General features: G+C 38.9%; 1 protein-coding gene across 1 annotated transcript; it reads right to left on the reverse strand.

Annotated features, from left to right (window-relative positions):
- Positions 1 to 656: 656 nt before the first annotated feature.
- LOC110136526 (uncharacterized) lies at positions 657 to 23,758 on the reverse strand. Its single transcript, XM_020892299.2, has 13 exons — positions 23,623 to 23,758; positions 23,140 to 23,302; positions 22,553 to 22,800; positions 21,992 to 22,128; positions 8,153 to 19,667; positions 7,480 to 7,648; positions 6,680 to 6,939; positions 6,385 to 6,518; positions 5,975 to 6,275; positions 4,318 to 4,453; positions 3,695 to 3,942; positions 1,523 to 1,656; positions 657 to 1,019 (listed from the first exon to the last, which is right to left on the reverse strand). Exons 1-13 carry the CDS (start codon positions 23,678 to 23,680, stop codon positions 747 to 749), a joined length of 13,776 nt encoding a protein of 4,591 aa, XP_020747958.2. The 5' UTR covers positions 23,681 to 23,758; the 3' UTR covers positions 657 to 746.
- Between the last annotated feature and the right edge of the window lie 600 nt (positions 23,759 to 24,358).

The raw sequence follows: 24,358 nt of genomic DNA on the forward strand, positions 1-24,358 counted from the left end.
TTAGTGTGCATGCATGCATTGGAGAAGGAAATGCTAAGCCACTCCAGTATTCTTGCCTGGAGAATCCCAGGGACAGAGGAGCCTGGTGGACTGCAGTCTACGTGGTCAGACAGAGTCAAACACGACTGAAGCGACTTAGCAGCAGCATCAGGCAACCACTTGTTCTCAGGAGTCCACACAGCAGACAGGGTTACTGGTAACATCAGGGATAAAGATGCTCAGATCCAACCTATAAGCCATGGAGAGGGTGTGGGGTCACACATTGACCTCACTGTGGCTCAGCTGCTGCAGAGTCCATTCCTAAACTTGTGCCATAGGCTACAGCAGTGTCAGGAATGCAGCCATCCTTGAGGAATAATGTGTGGCTTTTTAATGAAATTCATTATTTTACAAGCATTTACTTTCTTAATGTAGGTATCAAGAATTATTTTACATTTTTCAATTGAACTGCACTTAGTGGTTTGGAGAGCATGCTATTTTTTTCTTGTTTCATAGTTTTTATTTTCCAAATATTGTGCTTACCTTTTTGTTGATGGTATGTGCTTGAGTCCTCTTACAGTTTCAATATTTAGCAAAATAAAATTAATTTTTCAAAATAATGTGAAGGCAAGGGATTATCTTAAAACTTAGTTTATTCATGACATATATTCCTAGGTTATACAGGGTCTTAATTTTCTTTAATGTTGTTTAACATTTTTATTACTTATAGTTTGAATAGATTAGCCCTGCCTTATATTTGTAGTGAGTTATAAAATTCTTTGCAGTATAAAAATTATTATTGAAGAAAATGGCAGGGTGGTTGCCTGTTTTATGAGACTAGAGGACTTAGGCTTTTCCATCCAAGGCATGAGTGCATGGTTTAATGGATGCCCTGCCTTTGCTGAAGTGGATAATATCCATGAGAAGTGGGGGCTTACAATGGTAGCCAGTGCCTTCAAACTAGTGAGGCCTATCTGTCTCCAGCTTCCATTCCTAGACATTGGTCTGCACATGACAGCACTGCCTGGACTCACTGGTTCCTGTGAAGTTAAAGGTAGAGTTTAGATTCAAATCACCATCTCAGATTCTCCATTCTACATTTTTAAGCTGGTATTCAGAGAAATAGCAAGAATTTAAATAGGTACATAGGAAAATCAATTTTATCACCAACCACATTAATATTACAAGTGAAACTACAAGTAAAAATCATTGAATAATGGACCATAAAGATTTCAATTGTAAATGAAAAATTAAAAAAAAATGGTTTATTATATGATGGGCTCTTAGAAACAATGATTTTATAATTAAAAGTGCATAAAATAAATGAGATGCAAATTTGCTTGGAGAGCACCAAATCAGTTGTTAAGTTTGGGTACAGAAGAATGACAAATGTAAGATAAGTCAGAGGTTAGTCACTAGTCACATAGTCTTTGAACAATTTTCTTAGTTTCTTATTTTTATCATTTATGGATGATTTGGTTTACTTGATTATATGGGAAAGGTGTAGCTACTGAAGAATTTTAAAGGAAAAAACCCAGCTCACCACACTTGTGTCAGAGTCTTTGTCTTGTGTAATGAAGCACACAATAGAACTGCCTATATCAGGGTAAAGGTGGGCACAATTTGAAGCTTCTATCACCTGCATCTGTAACATTTCTGGATTTTCATCTGTTTCTCCTAGAACAGTTGGGAAAAAAAAAACTCAATGGAATTGTTTACCTTGAAACACCAGCTTTGGAGAGAAGACCACAATCTCTAGCATCACTTTATTTCTAAGATTTTATGCTAAGATGTTTTATCACTGTCATCATTAGCAATTTATTCTACAAATGTATATGTTCCAATCTTTTCACTCATTTTTCAAATGCCACTATTGTTAATTAACAAGTACCATTTTACTTGTAAGTTCAGAAACTTCAACTTAAGTCCAGTTTGATTTTCTTAAAAAGAACAATTTAAAGGTCACAAAAACATCTTATGTTCTAAAGATACAAAACTGTTTGATTGTATATTTTCTCTATTTATTTATAAAAATTGGCTATACATAGAAAGATCTCCCTTGTATTATCTTTCATCTTTAAAATTGTATGGATTCACAATAAAGCTATCATTTTATTAAATAAAAACTAATTTCATATAAAATGATAAAAATCTTAAAAGGAGGAATAATGGAGACAGTAGTGATTACAGTTCTTCCTTGAGGAGTGGTTTCTGTGCTCCCATGTTTACTGCAGCATTACTAACAATAACCAAGATAATGAAACAACTCAAATCTCTATATATAAATAAGTAAAAAAGCTGAGGTATGTCTATACAATGGCAAGTATTCAGTCTTTAAAAAAAAAAGAAAATTTTCTTAATTATAATGGATGAACCTGGAGGACATTATGCTAACTGTAATAACCCAGTTACAGGAAGATTGATACTTGGTGATTCCACTTATATCAGATATATCATATAAGTGACTGAACAACAACAACATCTCATGTATTCAAATTCGTAGACGTGGAAAGTAAAATGATGGTTTTCAGGGCCTGGGTGCACAGAGAAATGGGGTGCTGTTTGAAAGTCATAAAGTCTTCTAAGCAAGGTGATTAAGTGCTAGAAAACTGCAAAATCTCTTTCAGTACAAAAGTGCCCCTAAATTTAAGAATATTGTATTATGCACCTAAATTTTTTATTAAGAAAGTAGTTCTCACATCAAGTGTTCCTATCATATACACACACAATGGGGAACACAAGTCACCTTTTGGAAATGATGGGTAAGTCTATTAGCTTAACTAAGTGGTTTCACATTTGTATTGCTGTTGTTTAGTCACTCAGTCATGTATGACTCTTTGTGATCTCACAAACTGTAGACTGCCTGGTTTATCTGTCCCTGGGCTTCTTCAGGCAAGAATACTGGACTAGGTTGCATTTCCTCATTCAGGAGATCTTTCTGATCCAGGGATCAAACTATGCATTGTAGCTGGATTCCATACCAGTGTACACCTGGAAAGCTGCCTCATAGTTGTATGGATAGTTCCAAATTCTTGAAATTATACAGATTAAATATGCACAGTTTTTTATATGTTTGTTATATCTTAATAAAGTTATTAATTAACTCTAAAAAGACATACTTCTTCCTTAAATTTTAACCATCAAAATTATGAACCAGGAGTAGGATTGCTGGCTCATATAATAGCTCCATTTTTAGTTTTCTGAGGAACCTTCATACTGACCTTCACAGTGACTGTGGCAATTTACAATACCAACACAGTGTAGAGAGTTCTCTTTTCTTCACAACATCTTCAGCATTTATATGCTATTTTCTTGATGATAGTCATTATAACATAGATTATTTAACTTTGGTTTTGCTTTGCATGTCTCTGATGATTTTTGATGAAAAAATAAAAGCAAAGAGACACAACCATGTAGATACAGAGAACACAGTGTGGCTACCAGAGAAGAAGGAAAGGGGTAAATGGAGGTTTAAATATTTGGTGTTGGATGAAAACTAAATTTATGGTGTTGAGCAGTGGTTGTATACACAAAGTAGAAATTATAATGTTGTACAGTGGTCCAAAATTCTTCCCTGGATAATTCCATGGACAGAAGAGCCTGGTGGGATACAGTCCATGGGGTCACAAAGATTTAGATGCAACTTAATGACTAAATCACCACCACCACTGTCTTATTTAAAATCAGTGCCCTAACAAATAAAATAACTACTAACCTGGCTTAAGAATTCGTGGCCCAGAGAGCCAACATTCTGAGCTGTTCAGATTCTTCAGATGACCCAATGGTGCTAAAAGCTGAATGGGAGTCTGGACCTCTTGAAGGAGCAGCAATGCTAGATCATTTCTTGCTGCCCCACTCACTAATCGGAATCTCTCATGCAGAAGAATGGTAGAGACCTTAACAATTCTTAGAGGTGCCCCAGGGTGCCTCGGGCCTAATATTACAGCTGTGTCCTCTGGTTTCCTGTGTGAGTAGTTAGAGAATAATTAGTATAGAATAATAATTGGAATAGACTCCCTTGGAAATTTGAATCATTTAAATCAACTACATTAGATTTTCTTATGTATTACTTAGCCCTGATACACCAAGTTCATACTCCACATCAAGGGAAACAAAGCTGGGTTCACAGACAATATGATTACAGAAACATTAACTGGCGGAGATAACAATCAGACAAACACAGAGGCATGCTTTCCTAGCCTGTAGCAAAGATGCTATGAAGGATAAAAGAGATGATTCAGACATAACATTTAGTTACTTTGTTCAAAGAATGCTTCAACAAAGCAATTTAGAGATACTAGGCTATAGTATACTGGAAGATTCATGAGGCTAACTTACATATTCCTGACACAGTGGGCCGCAGTGAGTACCCAAGAGCTGCTAACAATGGAACCACTGCAAATTTGACTACTGCAACTGATGATCATGGCCTGCCAAGGCATGGCATATCTCAGAGAAATTTGATCTGCCAAAGCTGAGGAAAAACATTAAAAATGAATTCAGCAGAGTTCTCATCTATATCCCATCTAAAAATTATTCACCTCTCACATCTCTGTTATTAAAATTAACTTGCAAATGCAAACTTCGCATTTTTATGTACATGTTACCTCCCTGGAAATAATTCTCCCCTTATTATTGCCTTTTCAAATGTGTAACTTTTAATGGTCTAGGTTCAGGTTCCTCCAGCCCTCCCACTGACTTACAGCAATATAAGAAAACAAACTAGGAAACAATAAAAGACAATAATTTGATTTGAAAATGTTACAGAAATAAAAACTGTAGTTTATGTGAACTGGAGGGGTGAGCTGACTAAATTTAAAACGTAGTGACATGACAAATAGACACAGGAAATAGGAAATTTCAGCAAAATGCTCATATTTAAAAAGAAATAGGAACTCAAAAAGTGGGAGTTGAAGCTAAGTATGCATGTGTGTGTGTGAGTGTGTGTGAAATGGTATAGATAAACTATTTTAAAAAGTAGTAAAATTGAAGATAAAATTTAATAAAAATTTGAAGATAAAAATTTGATCCTTCACTGATGCATACTCTGAGATAGCTGTGTGAATAAACTTTGAAGAATTTGACCATAAAATAAGATTATCTCTCTCTGTTTTAAGATCATACTTCAGTGTGGATACGGCAATGTGAGCCAGGGCAAGTGACTTTAGGTAAAAATGCAAAATGTAGAAATATTACTGAATCAAAATAGATCTAACTTACTTTGATGAGTGTAACTTGTTTCATAAGCATCAAGGAAAGTAGAAATGATAATCATCAAAATATATCATTGTTGGGTATGTAGTAAAACAAAACAAAATAAAAAAGCAAATTGTTCAGTTGTTTCTGACTCTTTGTGACCCCATGGACAGTAGCCTACCAGACTTCTATGTCTGTGGGATTTTCTAGGCAAGGGGACTGGAATGGGTTGCCATTTCCTTCTCCAGGGGATCTTCCTGACCCAGGGATCGAACCCTGGGTCTCCCACATTGCAGGCAGACACTTTACCATCTGAGCCACCAGGGAAGCTGGATACATAGTACCCTCCAGAAATAATTACATATTGTCAACAAAACCAACATATTTAACTTAAACTTCTAAAATTACTTTTATAAAGCAATAAGTAATAGTAAAGAACTTTGTATTAGTCGAACAAGAAATTTGAGTTTCTGTGCTATTCCTATTCCCAGTTTGATCTTTAACAAATGATGAATCCAGTGTACTTCTCTAGGTTTCAGAATAATATATTAAGATTAATATAATGATTATGTCATGCATAGCACATGGGTAAACAAGAAAGTTAAATAATGTGTTAAGGATGAAATGTATTTGTAAACCATAGACAAATAATTCCTATGTTTTCATTAGCATAAAAATTCACGCATTACCACAAAAATAAAGAACACAACATTTTCTACATCCCCTTTTCTACTTTCATTATCCTCTTCTGTTCCTTTCCTTCTAACACATCACTCACTACAATTTTCTTGGGCCTTACTCTGAGGCTGTGGTAGAGAGATGAAATGTGGCCAGACAGAAGCAGGTGTGGAGGTAAAAGCTGAGGCATTCATAGAGGTAGAGACTGAAAGGGAGATGGAAGCAGAGGTGGTCATAGGCCCTTGCTTAGACCAGGGTGCATGGCTGGGTCGTGTAACTCCCTGGAGCCAGTAAAGGAAAGGGCTCACTTGGCTGAAGACGTAGGGCTTTGTGCAGTGTTCATCAAAGTGAGTCAAGATTCCCACCTGCACCCAAATGTCTTTTTGTTGAAGATGACACACAAGAGGTGCCCCCAGATCACCCTGAAAGAAACAAGGAAAAAGAATATTTTAAAGGAAGTTAGGAAATAACTTCTTATATTGAAAGATATTCCTCTCTTTCTCCCTGCCTTTTTTGCCCTCAACTCATTACCTTACAGCCAGCCTCCCCCATAGCTTTCTTGGCTTCCACACAGAAAGTAAATTCATTCAGTTTGGGCCAAAACTGGGCACATGTGATGACTTGCAGGATGCTCAGGTGCCTTTTTTGCAAAATTCCAGGACTTCCTAGTAGAAAACAGAGCATAGAGAGTTTAAACATTAGCCTAGATTAGAAGGAGAAATGTGGCTACAGAAGAAGATAACAAAAAAATCTATTACACATTATAAAATATTACTCTTTCCAAATATGTCATTGTCCTCCCATCTTAGTTTTCTGTATTACTCACCTCTCATGAGGGACCAGCTGGGTAGCCAGCAGTCATATAGTTGTATATTTTTCTCTTGCTCTATGTTCTCCTCCAGGCAGATAGGAAGAACCAGAGGTTGAAAATGTAATGGTTTCTTCAAGAAGACTAGACCAGGTCCCAGCGGTCCTCTAGGACCCAGGTAGGGCATGGCACGATGAATGCCTACAGTTTGAGCTTGAGCAGGATCTTGAAAATCAATAAACCCCACCTGAACATGGGCCACTGCTTCTGAGTTTTTTCTGGGAGGAAAATTTAACAGCCACTTTAATATGACATATTTCAATGTGAAAAAAAGTGTTTAGAGATCATATGAATCAAATGAAATCTAGGTGAACACTAAATTGCTAGTTTTATCCTCTTCTCTAATTGCTGCCAACATATATTATCTTATTAGGCACAATATGTTTGGATACTTTCAATATTTTACATCTACTATTTATAGTGTTTAACATTGATTGGTACAGACTTGGAAAGTACCAGCTGAGCCACGAGGGAAGCCCAAGAATGTTGGTATGGATAGACTATCCCTTCCTTCTCCAGCAGATCTTCCTGACCCAGGAGTTGAACCAGGATCTCCTGCCTTGCAGGCAGATTCTTTACCAACTGAGCTATTAGGGAAACCATGCAAAGTTAGGAGTTAAAATATCCCATATAATATATAACAGATCCACTCTCTAAGGAAGAATAGCTTCTTTGAAGGAATATTCCATTAATGAACTCAAAATCTTCATATTTTGTAATTATACTTTAACCTTTTGAAATGACTAATTCATACTCACATGAAATTTGCACATCTAGCTGTAGTGAGAATCCACTGTTCATTCAGGATAGAACCAGCACAGAAATGGGAGAAAGAGAGTTGCACAGAAACCATCCAAGGGAATTCACCCACTTCAGCCTCCCAGCAGTTGGGACAGTGTGGAACAAGGCCAGGGCGTAATCCACACTCTGTAGAAGGAATCCATAGGTGGGACAGGGTAAAGTTAATGTACCACCCTTCTTTCCCTAAACATGTTGACTTCCTAAATTTAGATTTTAGGAAAGTGCCTGTAACTCTTCCATTTTTCAGGAATGCTTGGAAATATATGTACATTTTAACCCTATAAAGTTAGGTATTTTAACAGTTTGTCTACACACTCCATGAAAAACCCTAAATAACCTCTATTCATTTCCCAAGTGGAATAGTAAACTATTTCTAAGCACTAAAGCTCTTATACTACTCTTCTTTGTATAAAATTTAAATCTTAAGCTATTTCTGGCAAAATAAGATATTTTCTTAATTATGTGGATATATCTTAAGATGATATTATTTATTACCTTTCTTGATGCAGGTTATAATTTTAATTTGGTCCTACCAAAATTTGGCATGATCTCTGGTCTATCCAAAAGCTGGTTTTATGTTCCAGCAAAGACATAGTCCCAAATAGAGTAACTCAAATAAACTGAACTTGCCTGTAACTTCATGAGAAATAACAGCTGTCTTGAAGAGTGAGAAAGCCTGGAGACTCTCTTTCCAGACCACACCCAGACGACACTCAGCAAGGGAAATATTGAGTTCAGAATACTTAAGAAGATCTTGTTCAGGCTGATTAGACTTGGTTCCAGATTGAGATCCAGGCATCAGAGATGGTTGCTTTGTTAAAAGATTGGCTGGAGCAGCATGCAAGGATGAAAAAGTATGGGAAAGAATGGTGTCTACAGTAAATTTTGAGGAAGATGGTTTCTGGAAAGAACTGTCAGAAGCAGGTAAGGGAAGAACAGGAGAGAAGGCCATAAGAGGACAAATTGAGCAAGAAAGAAAAGTACAGGGTGAAGAAAATGTGCAAGAAGAAAAGACTGAACAGGTAAGGGGCAAAGAACATGAAGGTGGGAAAAAACAAGGAACAGGAAAGGAAAAAGATGGATAAAGTGGGTTGAGAGAACTAGATGGGACATCAGGGCTTCCTTTTGTTTTGGTAATTTGTAATTCATTGCCAAAGTTCAGGTAACCAGCTCCTCCAGGAAGTCGTGTGCTTGAAAGTGTAAGATAGAGAATATTTGTGATTTCACTGGGTTGGACAGAATTTGTTTGACCTTGACTTTCTACTGCAGCTATTTCAGTTGACAAAGCTGCAAAATACTCATGTAGGGAAGGAACAGTTTCTATTGGTAAAAATGTTACATAGTTAGACCAGGAATCAAAGTGACTAATTGCTGCATCTTGTTCAACTTCAGGAGAAGCAAATGATGTGATTATATCAGCTTTATAAATGATGCCAGGCCTTACTTCTGTTTCAGGCTGGATCCATATTCTGACTGTTTCAGGTTTATGAATAGCCAGGGATGCAACATTACCAGTTTTAGGGTGAAACGCAGGATTGACTGCCTGGGTTGCTGGTTGGATCCAAGCATTAACTCTACTAATGTCAGGCTGCATCCAGAAACTCAATATTTGAGACTCAGAAGGAATCCCCAGTCTGACTTTTTTCACTTGGACATGAAACAATGATTTGATTGTATTGGCTTCCACCTTGATCCTGGGTCCGATTGCCTGTGTTTGAACATATGTCCAGGGTTGATTTACAGCAGCTTTTGGGTGAGACCAGAGGTTAATTATATCAAATCCAGACTGGGTCCAAGGATGGACTGACTGAAAGTCAGGTTGAATCCAGGGTCTACTTACATCAGTTTTAGTTTGTAACCAAGGTATGTCTATGCCAGCTTCAGAAAAGTTGGGAGGTTCAAGCACCTGATTTCCAATCTGGGTCCAAACTGGAATTATTTCTGTTGCAACTTGGGTCCAGAATCTGATTGTATCTACTTCAGGCTGATTCCAAGTATTAATTGGATCGATTTCGGGCTGGAACAAGTGCGCTATTGATGTATCAGTCTCAGGTTGGTTTGAAGGGTAGATCTCTAAAGTTTCATATTGGGTCCATGGTAAGATTGTAGAAGATTCAGTATGGAGCCAGGGTTGACATGTACCAGTTTCAGACTTGATCCAGGATCCAACAGAATTAGTTTCATATTGATTCCAAGGACTGATTGTGTTAAATTCATTTTGGACCCAGGAACATGTTATCTGAGATTCCAAGTTAAATGAAGTCATAACTGAATTTTGATTCAGTGACCAAAATGTGACTGCCTGAGATTCAGATGAGGTTAATGATTTTCTTATATCACTTTCATAATAGAGTCCGACTGTGTGGGTTTCAGCTTGAATCCAAGGCTGGATCCAAATTCTGATTGAATCACTTTTAGGTTGAATCCAGGGATGAACTATTTTCAACTGTGTTTGGATCCAAGTAGTAACTATTTGAGATTGAGTTTGGGGCCCTTCTCTTATTGCATTAATTTGAGTTTGGAACCAAGGTGTGAAAGTATCAGCCTGGGTCAATAGTGTAATTGCATTAGTTTTAGATTGTGTCCAAGGTCTGACTAGTTCAGATTCAACTTGGGTCCAAGCTCTGACTATACTACTTCTCGGCTGAGTCCAAGAGTTGACTATACTGGCTCCAGTTTGGATCCATTTTCTTACATCCTCAGTTTCAGAAAGTGGCCAGAACCTCACTGTATCTCCCTCAGGCTGGTTCCAAGGGCGGACTATACCAATTTCAACCTGAAGAAATGACATGACTCTAGAAGTTTCATGTTGGGCCAAGGGCTTCACTCTACCCACTCCAAAATGGGTTGAGGTACTCATTCTTTGAGACTCTGATTGGGCACAGGAATTTATTTTTTCAGAGGATACAAACCAAGTTTTGCTAATATCAGCTTCAGTTTGGGGCCAGAATCTAGCTGCTTGGGACAAAGGTACTACCTGTGATATGAGTGTTCCAGGTTCAAGAAAGGTCATTGTATTGACATTATCAATTTCAGGATGTGTCCACAGAGGAGAGTCTTGGTTTTCAATTTGGTTCAAGGATCCAAAAGTATCAATTTGAGGATTTAGTGAAAACATGAGTGTACCACTTTGAGGCAGATTCCACCTTTTCTTAGATTCAGTTTTAAGCACTGGCCAAAATTTGACTGTATCAACAATATTTTGTGTGAAAGAACTTAATGCTAGAGATTCAGCAGATGTCCAAGGTGTGATTATGCCTCCTATAGATTCTGTCAAAGTATTTATTGGAAACTGACACTGGGTCAATTGTGTGACTATGTAAATGACCTTTGTATCTGTCCAATATTTTGGTGTTGAATATTCAGCCTGAGTCCATAGTGTGACTGTGGAAACTATTGGCTCTGTCCAAATATTTAAAACTTGCTTTACACCATGAGTCCATGATGCGATTGTGAAACTTTCAGTTGATGTCCAAGGGTTTGCTGGTGCAGAGTCAGACTGAGTCCATGGTGGCCCTTTGTAATGCACATTCACTTTCCAGGTATTTGTAGCTGGATTTTCAGCCTGAATCCATGGAGGGGCTGTGAAAATCCAGGCCTCTGTCCAGGTATTTACAGCTGGACTTTCAGTGTGTGACCATGGTGGAGCTGTAAAAGGGGCATTCCATGTCCATGCATTTACAACTGGACTTTCAGCCTGAGTCCATGGTAGAGCTGAGAAAAGCACAGTTTCTCTCCAGGTGTTTACAGGTGGACTTTCATCCTGAGTCCATGGTAGAGCTGAGAAAGGCACAGTTTCTCTCCAGGTGTTTACAGCTGGACTTTCATCCTGAGTCCATGGTGCAGCTGTGAAAGGAGACATCTCTCTCCAGGTGTTTACAGCTGGACTTTCTGCCTGAGTCCATGGTGGGGATGTGAAAGGCACAGTATCTCTCCAGGTGTTTACAGCTGGCCTTTCAGCCTGAGTCCATGGTAAATCTGAGAAAGGCACAGTTTCTTTCCAGGTATTTATGGCTGGACTTTCATCCTGAGTCCATGGTGCAGCTGTGAAAGGGAACATCTCTCTCCAGGTGTTTACAGCTGGACTTTTATCCTGAGTCCATGGTGGGGCTGTGAAAGGAAACATCTCTCTCCAGTTCTTAACAGCTAGACTTTCAGACTGAATATATAGCTGAGCTGAGAAAGGCACAGTCTCTCCCCAGCTATTTGCAACAGAACGTTCAGCCTGAGTCCATGGTGGCTCTATGAATGGCACAGTCTCTCTCCATGTATTTACAGCTGGATTTTCATCCTGAGTCCAAGGTAAGCTTATTAAAGGTAAAATCTCCCTCCAATTATTTAAAGCTGAACCTTTAGCCTGGGCCCATGATGGTGCTGAGAATCTCAACATCTCACTGAAGCTATTTACATCTGGGTCTTCATCTTGAGTCCATGGTGAGGCTGTGAAAGGCACAGTATCTCTCCCAGTATGCACAGCTGCACTTTCAGCCTGAGCCCAAGGATGACCTGTAAAAGGCACAGTAACTCTCTGTGTATTTACATCTGGACCTTCTGCCTGTGTCCTTGGTGGGGCTCTCAAAGGGACAGTCTCTCCCCAGGTAATTAAACCTGGACTTTCATCCTGTGTGCACAGTGGGACTATAAAAGGCATAATCTTTCTCCAGGAATTTACAGCTGGACCTTCAGCCTGTGTCCATGGTAGGGCTGGGAAAGGCACAGTCTCTCTCCAGGTGTTTACATCTGGACTTTCAATGTCTGTTCTTGGTGGGGCTCTGAGTGTTACAGTCTCTCCCCAGGTAATTGCACCTGGACTTTCATCCTGAGTCCGTTGTGGGACTGTAAAAGGCACAGTTTCTCTCCAGGAATTTACAACTGGACCTTCAGACTGTTTACATGGTGGCGCTGTGGCAGTCAACACATCTTTCCAGTTATTTACAGCTGGGCCTTTATCTAGAGTCCATAGTGGGACTGGGAAAGGCACAGTCTCTCTCCAACTATTTATAGCTGCACTTTCAGCATGAGTCCAGGGTGGACCTGTGAAAGGCAGAGTTTCTCTCCAGGTATTTACATTTGGACCTTTACTCTGTGTCCATGGTGGGGTTGTGAATGGTACATTCTCTCTCCAGGATTTTACAACTGGTCTTTCAGCCAGAGTCCATGTTGGGACTGTGAAAGGGGCAGTCTCTCTCCAGGTGTTTACATCTGGACTTTCATCCTGAGTCCAAGATAGGACTGTAGAAGGCACAGTCTCTCTCCTGGAATTTACAGCTGGACGTTCTGTCCAAGTCCATGAAGGGGCTGTGAAAAGCACAGTCTCTCTCCAGGTGTTTACATCTGGGCTTTCAAACTGTGTCCTTGGTGGGGCATTGAATGGGACAGTCTCTCCCCAGGTAATTACACCTGGACTTTCATCCTGAGTCCATGGTGGGACTGTAAAAGGCACACTCTCTCTCCAGGAATTTACAGCTGGCCTTTCAGCCAGAGTCCATGTTGGGACTGTAAAAGGGACAGTCTCACTCCAGGTATTTACAGCTGGACCCTCAGCCTGTGTCCACAGTGGGACTGTGAAAGGCAACATCTCTCTCCAGTTGTTTATAGCTGAACCTTTGTCTGAAGTCCATGGTGGGGCTGTGAAAGGCACAGTCTCTCTCCAAATATGCATAGCTGTACTTTCAGCCTGAGTCCAAGGTGGACCTGTGAAAGGCACAGTCTCCCTCCAGTTATTTAAAGTTGGACCTTCAGCCTGTATCCACGGTGGGACTATGAAAGACACAGTCTCTCTTAAAGCATTTACAGCTGTACTTTCAGCCTGAGTCCAAGGTGGGCCTGTTAAAAGCACAGTTACCCTCCAGGTATTTACAGCTGGATCCTCATCCTGTGTCCACAGTGGGGCTGTGAAAGTCAACATCTCTCTATAGTTGTTTATAGCTGGACCTTTAACTTGAGTCCATGGGGGATCTGTGAAAGATACAGTCTCTCTCCAGATATTTACATCTGGACTTTCAGCCTGTGTCCATGGTGGGGCTGTAAAAGAAACAGCTTTTCTTGAGGTATTTACATCTGTATTTTCAGCCTGTGTCCATGTTGGGCCTATAAAAAGGCCTATAAAATCCTCTTTAAAGGATAGCTTTATAGCTTGAGTCAATGTTGGTGATGTTAAAGACTCAGTCTCTCTCCATGTATTTGCAGTTGAACTTTCAGCCTTTGTCCATGATCGGGTTGTGAAAGACACAGTCCCTGTCAAACGAATTATGGAAAACTGAGATTTAGTCCATTTTCTTCCTATATGTATAGGCTCTGGCCTGAGATTCACTTTACTTGGTTCAATTTGGGGCATTGTTATAACTCTATAATTTTCTATATGTATCCCATGTTTATTTGCTGAAGATTCTACTTGTGTTGATGGAAATGGCTCAAAATTAGAATGCATCCAAGGATTTATCCTTGATGTTCCATATTTGACCCCAAATGGGATTGTGTAAGCTAATCGTTGTGTCTGGTAATTTGACACTGGAGATGCACCCATAGCCCACTTTGTGGCTGTATCTACTGTAGACTTTGTCCAGGAATACAATGCAGGAGATTCACTTTGGGTCCACCATGTGACTGCATTCGCTGCTGACCACATCAATGGATGTACTGCTGAATATTCAGCCTGTGTCCATGGTATGACTGTGGAAGATACAGGTTTTATCCAGTGATTTACTGGTGGAGAGTCAACCTGACTCCATAACGTGACTGTAGTAGTTTCAGGTTGTATTGATAGATTTATGCCTAGAGTTTTGGATTTTGTAAAAATATTTATCGGTAGTGACTGGGACTGTGTCCAGGGATTTACTGCTGGGAACTGAGCCTGAGTCCACAGATTTACTAATGGGTATTTAGTCTGTATCTGCTTTGTATCTGAATCAGCTGCGGGTTGTGTCCAGGGAATTCCTGATAGAGATTCAGACTGAGTCCATGGTTCAATGATACCATCCTCGGGCATTATTCCAAGGTTTAATTTTGAAAATGTGTACTTGGTTCCTGGTGTGAATATATCAGACACAGTGTCTATCCAGACTTTAACTGTTGTAGAGAATCCTGTGGTCAATGGTGTGAGTGTTTCAGAACCTGCCACTTTCCAGGCCTTTTCCTTTGGAGATTTAACCTCGATCCATTGTTTGACAGTATCAGCTTTAGGCCTTGACCAGGGATTTACTTCTGGAGTAAAAACATGAGTAAACAATGTGGTTACATCAGTTATAGGTCGTGTGAAGTTATATACCAAGGAAAACTCACTTTGGATCCAGTGTGTGACTGTTTCTGTCACAGGCTGTGGCCAAGGCCTTGGTAATATAATTTTAGCCATGTCCCACAGGGTGATTGTATCAATTACAGAGACTGTTGAGGGAATTACTGCTGGAGTTATATCCTGGATCAACAGTGGAACTATGTCATATTTAGATTTTGTCCAGGGATTAACTGCAGGAGATATAGCCTTGATCCATGGTGTGATTTCACCAGCTATGGCTGTTGTTAAGGGACCTGTTGCAGGAGATTCAACCTGGATCCATGGCTTCACTGACCTAGATAAAGCTATATTTATTGCTGGAGACTCAGCCTGGGTCCATAATGTGAATATGTCAGCTTCAAATTGTGTCCAGGGGTTTAAGGTTGAATATCTAGCATAGGTCCATGCTATAATTGGGTTGATTTCAGATGGAGTCCAGGGGTTTACTGAAGCAAATTGAGCTTGGATCCATTGTGTGACTCTATCTGTTTCAAACTGTGACAAGGGATTTACTGCTACAGGCATAGTCTGGGTGGAGGGTGTGAGTGTATGAACTATGAACTGTGTCAAAAAATTGATGATGGAAGAATTTGCCTGGGTACAAAGTGTAAAAGTATCAGTTGCAAGCATTGCCCAGGGATTTACTGAAGGATATTCAGTCTGATTCAATGGTATTACTGTATCTGCAACAGCCTCTGTCCAGGAATTGACTGCTGGAGATTCAGCCTGAGTCCAGCGTATGATTGTGTCTGTTACAACTTGTATCCAAGGATTAATTCTTTCAGATTCAGTCTGAGTCCTCTGTGTGATTACATCAGTTTCATGTTGTGTCCTGGGACTTACTATAGGTGATTCTGTTTGGTTCAATGGTGTGGCTGTACCAGATATGGGCTGTCTCTGAGGCTTCATTACTGGGTATTTAGGCTGAGTCATCTGTGTGACTGTGGAAGCTATAGAATTTATCCAGGTATTTAGTTCTGGATATTCAACTTGAGTCCATGGTGTCATTGTAGAAACTACAGCTTCTGACCATGGATTTATTATTGGAGATTCAGTCTGATTCCACCTTGTTACTATATCTGCCAGAGGATCTGTCCAAGTCTCTACTGAAGGAAATTCAGCCTGAGTAATTGATGTTACTATATCAGACATATTCTGAATCCATTGATATTCTGTTGGAAGTTCAGTTTGAATCCACTGTATAACATCATCAGATGCAGGATATATCCAGGGATTTACTGCTAGAGAATCAGTCTGGGTCCATAGTGTATCTACATCAGCTGCAAATTGTATCCATGAATTTACTGCTAGAGATTCAGCCTTGGTCCATGGTATGACTGTGGAAGCTACACTCTCTGACCGAGGATTCATTAAAGGTTCAACCTGAGTCCATGGTGTGATTGTATCACTTTCAACCTCTGTCCAGGGATTTGCAGCTAAAAAATCAGCCTGAGTCCATGGTGGAGCTGCATAAGCAATAGCTGGTGTCCAAGTATTTATTCCTGGACTTTCTGGCTGGGTCCAAACTGTCATTGTATCAGTTTCATAATATAACCAACTGTTTATTTCTGGATTTGTTTTATTGGTCCATGTTGAGATACTGTCAGTTTCAGACTGTCTCCAGGAATTTATGGCTGAAGATTCTGTTGGGGTCCATGTTGTGACTATATTTATTTCAGACTTTGTCCAGAAATGTAACAATGGGGAATCAGCCTGAGTGTACAGTGTGACTACATTAACCACAGGATGAGCCCATAAATTTACTACTGGAGATTCTCCTTGGGTCCACTGTGTAGCTGTCCCAGTTGCACTTTCTCTCCAGGGATTTACTGCTGATGACTCTGCCTGAGACCAAGGTGTTGCATCAGTGACAGCTTTTTTCCAGGGAGCTATATCTAAAGGTTCACTGTGGGTCCATTGTATAATGGTATGAGGTATAGACTGTAACCAAGAATTTACTATGAATGAGTCAGTCTGTGTCCGTGGTATAACTGTATTAGTGTTAAATTGCATCCAGGGATTTGCCAGTAGAGATTCATCCTGGGTCCATGACTTGACTCTATCAATTGTAGTTTTTGTCCAGGGATTTGTCTCTGAAAACTCACCAGGAGTCCACTGTGTGACTGCATCAGTTATAGGCTGAGTCCAGAGATTTACTACTATAGATTCAGCCTGAGTCCATGGTGTTACTGTATTAGATGCCAGATGTGTCAAGGGCTTTACTCCTGGAAATTTAGCTTTTGCTTGTGGTATGATGGTATCAGCTATTTCTGTCCAGTGATTTACTGCTGGAATTTTACTCTGGGTTGATAATGAGACTGCATCAGTTTCAGATTGTGTCCAGAGATTTACTTCTGGATATTCAGCCTGAGGCCAAAGCATTAATGTACCAGCTTCATTTTCCGCTCCATGGTTGTTGATAGCAATATCTGACTGAATCCAGGGTCTCAATGTGTCAACTTCTGATTGAGTCCAAAATCTATCTTTATCACTTTCAATCTCATTCCAGGACTTGAGTGTTTTAGTGTCATGTTGTGTCCAGGTTTCTACCTCATAAAATTGGTCCCAGGGCTTGAGTATTTCCTTTTTGGACTGCATCCAGCGGTGGGATGTTTTGATTACTGGCTCTGTCCAAAAAGTGGCTATTTCCATTCGAGTCCAGAACCAGGGTTTGACATTTTCAGCTTCAATCTCTGTCCATGATCTGTCTATATTACCTTCAGACTGGGCCCAGTAATGGGGTGTTTCTATTTCTGTCTCAATCCAAGGTTTAAATGTATCAGTTTGAGTATTCAACAGAGGTCTGACTATAATAGCTTCTGGTTCAAACCAAGAAATTATTGTTTGAGTTTCAGTTTGGGTCCAGGTCCTGATTATATCAGTTTGTGTTTGCAACCAAAGCCCCATAGCATCAACTTCAGGCCTTGTCCATGGTGTAATTGTATTAACTTTAGACTCTGTTGTGAGTATTAAAGGAGATTTTTCTGGCTTTGTCCATTGTTGCATTCTGCCAGCTTCAGACTGAATCTGTGGCCTGACTGTGTCAACTTCAGGCTGAGTCCATATGTGGGGTGTTTTAAAGGCTGCCTGAGTGTTCAGTATTATTTGGTCAGATTTTGTCAAGAACAAAGATCTGGCAGTACCAGTTTCAGGTTGGTCCCAGGGTCTGAGTGTTTCCATTTCTGAGTGGGTCAAGGATCTGACAGCATCTGCTTCTGACTGGATCCAAGGTTTATATTCACCTTCTTCAGTCTGAGTTCTAGGTCTGAGAATTTGGAATTTAGGCTGAATCTGGTGTCTTCTTCTTCCCTTAGTCTGTAACCACAGTTTGGTGGTATCAGCTTTCAGCACAGTCAAAGGGCTTCCTGATTGAGTTTCTGACTGGGTCCAAGTTTGGACTATGTCAACTTCAGGTTGAGTCCGTGGTGCAGTTGTATCAACTTCAGTGTGGGTTAAAGGATCAATTATACTAGCAACTGTATGAATCAAAAGCCATGTTGTATCTTCCTTCTGCATCTGGGTTTTGACTGTAAAATCACTGTGCTTACTCACTGGATTCATTCTATCCATTTGACTTAAGGATGTGATTGCACTGGCCTTATACTGGGCCACAGGCCTATTAGTATTACTTGCAGATGAAGCCCAATTAAGGAGCATATTAAGAGTTGAGGAAGTCCAAAATTGAGTTGGCTTAGGTTCAGGGAAAATCATTTGTTCATATGTCTTTTCTATAGGTCCTTGGGATTTAACTATGTTTAGGACAGGCTGAAACCAGGGTTCTGAGGTAGGAGTTGCTGTAGGATATTGAGATCCCTCTTCATTTAGTATGGAATGAGTCCAGAATCCAATCTTATTAATAATCAAAGGTATCCATGGATTCATGTTATAAGTTACAGATTGAATAGCAGTATTGACTCTATCAGCAACATGATGTATTTGAGTTCTAAAACTCCCCTCAGCAGGTTGAATCTGTATCACTATTTCTGTTTTATCAGCCATATTATATGTCCAAGGTCTAAGACCAGATGCAATACGCAGCCAGGGTCTCCCTAGAAATTGACCTTGGAAAGGAACCCTGCCATATTGAACTTGAGACTGAGCATTTTTTATCTCAGAATGAAATTGGGATCCTTCTACATCACTTGAAAACAGAACATGTGATCCATCAGCATTATTTAATGGTGGAGAATAAAGCCCAATTATACCACCTAAATATTCAACCCAGTATCTTGATGAATCTGTCATATTTCTATATTTATATTTCACTACATCTCTCTGAGGAAGGTTCCAGGGTGTACTTATATCTGGTGTTGGAGTGCTTTGAGGTTGATAAAGAACTGAAGGATCAGAAATATCAGTTCCTGCAGTATTCCAGGACACAGCTGTATGAAAAGGATCCCATGATTTAACAAGAGGAGAGGTCCAAGATTTTACCATTAGGGAATTGCTAGTTGAGGAGATCTGACTGCTTTGAAGGTATAACTGTGAACTTCCAGGAAAAGAATCTCTGTCATTTGGACCAAAAAATACTGGAGGAGGATTCCGGCGCTGTCTGTTCAGTGGGGAACTGCCAAACTTTCCCCTCCATAACTGTATAGAGAATCCATGGGAGGACAGAAATGCAGAAGCATTTTTTGGGATAAGCCTATATTGATTATCATGTTCTACCCTAGAAGAAAAACTGCAGGGTAGAGAAAAAATAGGATCCAGTGACTTCTGGGATGCCTTGATAAGCTGTCTCATCCAAGGTAGGTAGGGGGCTGTCTTGATGACAAGAATTGGGTCATAACAGGCCATTGAGGACTCACTGACCAGGCCTACCAGTTCCCAGTGGTTGCCAAAGAGACAGAAAACAGGACTACCCTGCTGTACCTGAATAAGGAAACAAAGATAACCCATATATATATATATATATATGTATATACATATATTATGTATATACATATATATGTGTATATATATGACAGATATACACAGTACATATATATAATAGATATAAATACATAATATAGAAAATAATTATAAAAGTATAAAATTATAATTATAAAATATGATTATATATTATATATGCTTAACATAACTATGAAATGCATTAACACACATATATATATATAATTTAAAATTTTTTTTACAACACATAAATTCCAACATAACTTGATAAACAACAAATGATATATGGTGCCTACTTCAAAGAGTTCTATGAAATGACATAGGTACATATAACTATTCTTAAAGAGAAAAGTTACATAGTAGAGGAAAATTTAGAGCAAACTTCCAAATTCTTAAAAATACAAGCTATGTATTCAACTTCTTTGTTACACTGTCATTTGTTAAACCCTTAGCTGAGTATGTCTAGGCAGATTACCTCTACTTATATTAGTCTGGTTCAAGCTATCATTTCTGTTTTCTTCTTACCCATCTTTATCCCAGCATTTCTTTTCATCCCAACAAGCAAAATGAACTCAATGTAAAATCCAAAGGCTTTATGTTATTGGTCCATGATTTCAGCAGTATTTTCCCCTTTTGTTCATTTTTCTACAATCTGAGAGTCATAGTCTCCCATTCTTCCCATAGTTTCAAAGATTATTTCTAGTAAGTTCTATATTATTCAAATTTATCCATGAAAATATTCCACCCTCTTTGTCATCTTAAGGATAAAAGTCTCTTCATTTGTTACATGAACATGATTCATGTTTACATATACATGTATGATTATGTGATTCTCATAAACATTACATCTATGTAATGCAGTGGATGGGTGAAGCACAGGTTGAATCAAGATAGCCAGGAGAAGTATCAATAACCTCAGATATGCAGATGACATAACCATTATGGCAGAAAGTGAAGAAAGAACTAAAGAGCCTCTTGATGAACATGAAAGAGGAGACTGATAAAGTTGGCTTAAAACTCAACATTCAGAAAGCTAAGATCATGACATCCAGTCCCATCACTTCTTTGCAAATAGATGGAAAAACAATGGAAAAAACTGACAGGCTTTATTTGGGGGGGAGTCCAAAATCACTACATGTGTTGGCTGTAGCCATGAATTTAAAAGATCCTTGCTTCTTGGAAGACAAGCTATGACCACCTAGACAGCATATTTAAAAGCAGAGACATTACTTTAGACATTACTGGGTGGCCTTTTACTTCTCCAGGGGATTTTCCCAACCCAGGAACCAAACCCAGGTCTCCCACATTGCAGGTGGATTCTTTACCAGCTGAGCCTCAAGGGAAGCCCAAGAATACTGGAGTGGGTAGCCTATCCCTTCTCCAGTGGATCTTCCCAACACAGGAATTGAACCAGTGTCTCCTGAATTGCAGGCAGATTCTTTACCAACTGAGCTGTTAGGGAAGCCCCATGTAAACAGTGAAGATTTTATTTGGGGGTGCTCCAAATTCCTGCAGATGGTGACTGAAACCATGAGATTAAAAGACATTTGCTCCTTGGAAGGAAAGCTATGATCAACCTAGACACCGTATTAAAGGCAGAGACATTACTTTGCTGACAAAGTAGTCTAGTCAAAGCTATGGTTATTCCCGTAGTCATGTATGGATGTGAGAGTTGGACCACAAAGAAAGATAAGTGCTGAAGAATTGATGCTTTTAAGCTGTGGTGTTGGAGAAGACTCTTGAGAATCCCTTGTACTGCAAGGAAATCCCAGCAGTCAATCCTAAAGGAAATTATCCCCCAAAATACATCGCAAGGACACATGCTGAAGCTGAAACTCCAATACTTTGGCTACAGGATGCAGAGAACTGACTCATTGGAAAAGACCCTAATGCTGGGAAAGATTGAAGGCAGGAGGAGAAGGGGACAACAGAGGATGAGATGGTTTGAAGGTGTCACCAAGTCTATAGCCATGAGTTTGAGTAAGCTTTGGGAGTTGGAGATGGGCAGGGAGGCCTGGCATGCTGCAGTGCATGGGGTTGCAAAGAGTTGGACACGACTGAGCAGCTGAACTGAACTGATTGCAGTGGAAATAAGAAACCTTTTACTCTTTTCTTTTTTATTACTTAACATTATATCTACCCCATTAAAATTTATACTGTATATTTGTTTGTCCATATATAGTATATTATACAGCAGATCTGCAGAATTAACTTATCTTGCATAAAAGAAGTTTTATATCTATTTTATAGAATTTTAATACATTATATATCACCCCCAAAAGTAATTGCCTTTATACAGAAAGTACCCAGCAGTCTTCTTCTGACTGACTCCAGATGCATAAATTGTTACTTTTAGTCAGGTGAATGTGTTGATGGTGGCAAAATGAGAGGTCCAGCAGCTTAACTGACAATTTCTTGATATTGCTTTCAAAGTTACCATGATCTAAAGGAACAGATGTGGGAAGGATTGTGAGTAGAGGCTATTATGTCTGTTAAACACTTTATAGAATAGCTTCCTAGTATTTTTAGATACATATTTCAATTTTTAATTACACACAATTCCAGAAATACTCTGATTTCTTTTCTTCCGTGTATTTTCATAAACTTATACATGCTTGGATTTTTTTAACTGCTCCCAAATCCTTCCTAAATAAAATGCAAGATAATCATTCCCATGGATTTTGTTACTTCACTTCCTTAAGAACTCCATTTCCCGCCCAGCCCCCCACTCCATACAGTGCAATATGTGTATTTAATTATTAAGAGCTTTTTAACCTTTCCATTTGTTTTCTCATTTATTTGCTTTTTTAATTATCAATTTCTGAACTACATTTATGGTACAGCACAACATAACATTTATGGCTTACTCTGATATTGGTACACCCTGCAGTCTCTGTATTGGCAGTTATAACAGGTCTTCCAGAAGATGTTATAAGTGTGAGAAAGTGGTATTTCTTTCTTCCTGATAGGATATTGAAGGAGTACTATCCCTATATCTGCTTTGACTGGATCTTTTCCAGTTTCTGGATCAAAACTAGGGAGTAGGCATACTTTGTGGCCTTGTAAGACATCTTCTTGGTCAAAGACTCCTGAAATGTCAGAGTTTAACTGTTTCCTAAGGGAAGAGGAAAATAAACAACGTAATAAAATCAGAGTAAGGAGAAATATTTTATTAAACTTCCGTTTAAGCCAAGATGTCTGCCAGTACAAGATCTTTTACTTACAATTCAATAAATGTCTACTTTATATCACTGTAAACCGAATTTCTGCCTTACACATTGAATAGTATTTGAGTTTTAGAGCTTCAAGTTTCATCTTTAATATATTTTTTCAAAGAAGACGAAAGTTCTTTCAATGCACAAGATCCAAAACAAGTACAGCTAACTATAAATGAAGACAATATGCAAACTAAACATAACTATGATCATTTTCTCATGCACTTAAATATACTTACAGTTTACTCAGACAGCTGGCTGTGGAGAGGATCCACCACCGACTCAGAATAATGCCCTGGCAGGTCTCAGCCATGGACACTAGCCATGGGATATTGTTGGATGCTGACAATGGGGCAATCGTTGGGGTCAATGAGTTTAACCACTGCTTTTGAGAATTGGGTACTAAAAGGGTCAGATAGGGAAGGGAAGAGGTAAACATAATATGAAAAAAAAAATATCTTGTTAAATGATTAATGAGACTTCTCATCCTACAATTTTGTTTGATGAAGATGGAAAAGGAGAGAATACAGAAAACAATGAGAAGGGATAAAAGTGGGGGAAATGTACAATTAAGCTAAAAAGAAGCTTGAGTAAGAAAGAGTAAATGAGATAAAAGTAACAAGGAGAAAAACAGATATTTCAAGGGAATTTAAGGAAAAACAAAATATCTTACACACTACTAAGACAAATGAGGTGAGATATTCTATGTATCTATAACTTACCACCATAGCAGTGAAAAAACAACCCCCAAAACTGAAAGAGGCAAAGTGGACCTTTCATATTTGTTCACATAGATGTGAACACAAGAACAGGATTCTAATAGACTAGCTCTCAAGGCTGAGACTAAGATTATAGAGTACAGAATGTCTGACATCATAATAAGCACTTGTTACATAGATACATCCATTCTATCATGACTAACCAACTAGAAATGTTATATATAAATTACCTAACCAAGTTACATATCTAAAAATTACAAGTTTTATCTACTTCAATATTAACTTTCATTTTTGGACTGTTACAATCAATATCCTAGTTCCACACCTTGCAAAACATTATGATCTATTTGGCATTAGTAATTAAATTAGTGTTAGTCACTCAGTCATGTCTGACTCTTTGCAACCACATGAACTGTAGCCCACCAAGCTCTGCTGTTCATAAGGATTCTCCAAGCAAGAATACATGAGTAGCTGGCTATTCATTTCTCCAGGGGATGTTTTTCAGCTCATGAATTTAACCTGGGTCTCCTGAAATGCTGGAAGATTTTTTGCTGTCTGAGCCACTAGGGAAGCCCATTTGAAATTATCATATAGTTTTATTAACCTACTATATACTGCTTACTAATTAAAATAATTAGATCAACCTATATGATTTAGATAGAAAGAAGTTAAAGAAATAGTGATTTATTATACTTTAAAATAATTTGCATGTCAATATACAAAATATAGCATTATATAC

This window comes from Odocoileus virginianus, unplaced genomic scaffold, assembly GCF_023699985.2.
Source record: "Odocoileus virginianus isolate 20LAN1187 ecotype Illinois unplaced genomic scaffold, Ovbor_1.2 Unplaced_Contig_40, whole genome shotgun sequence".
Lineage (NCBI taxonomy): Eukaryota > Metazoa > Chordata > Mammalia > Artiodactyla > Cervidae > Odocoileus > Odocoileus virginianus.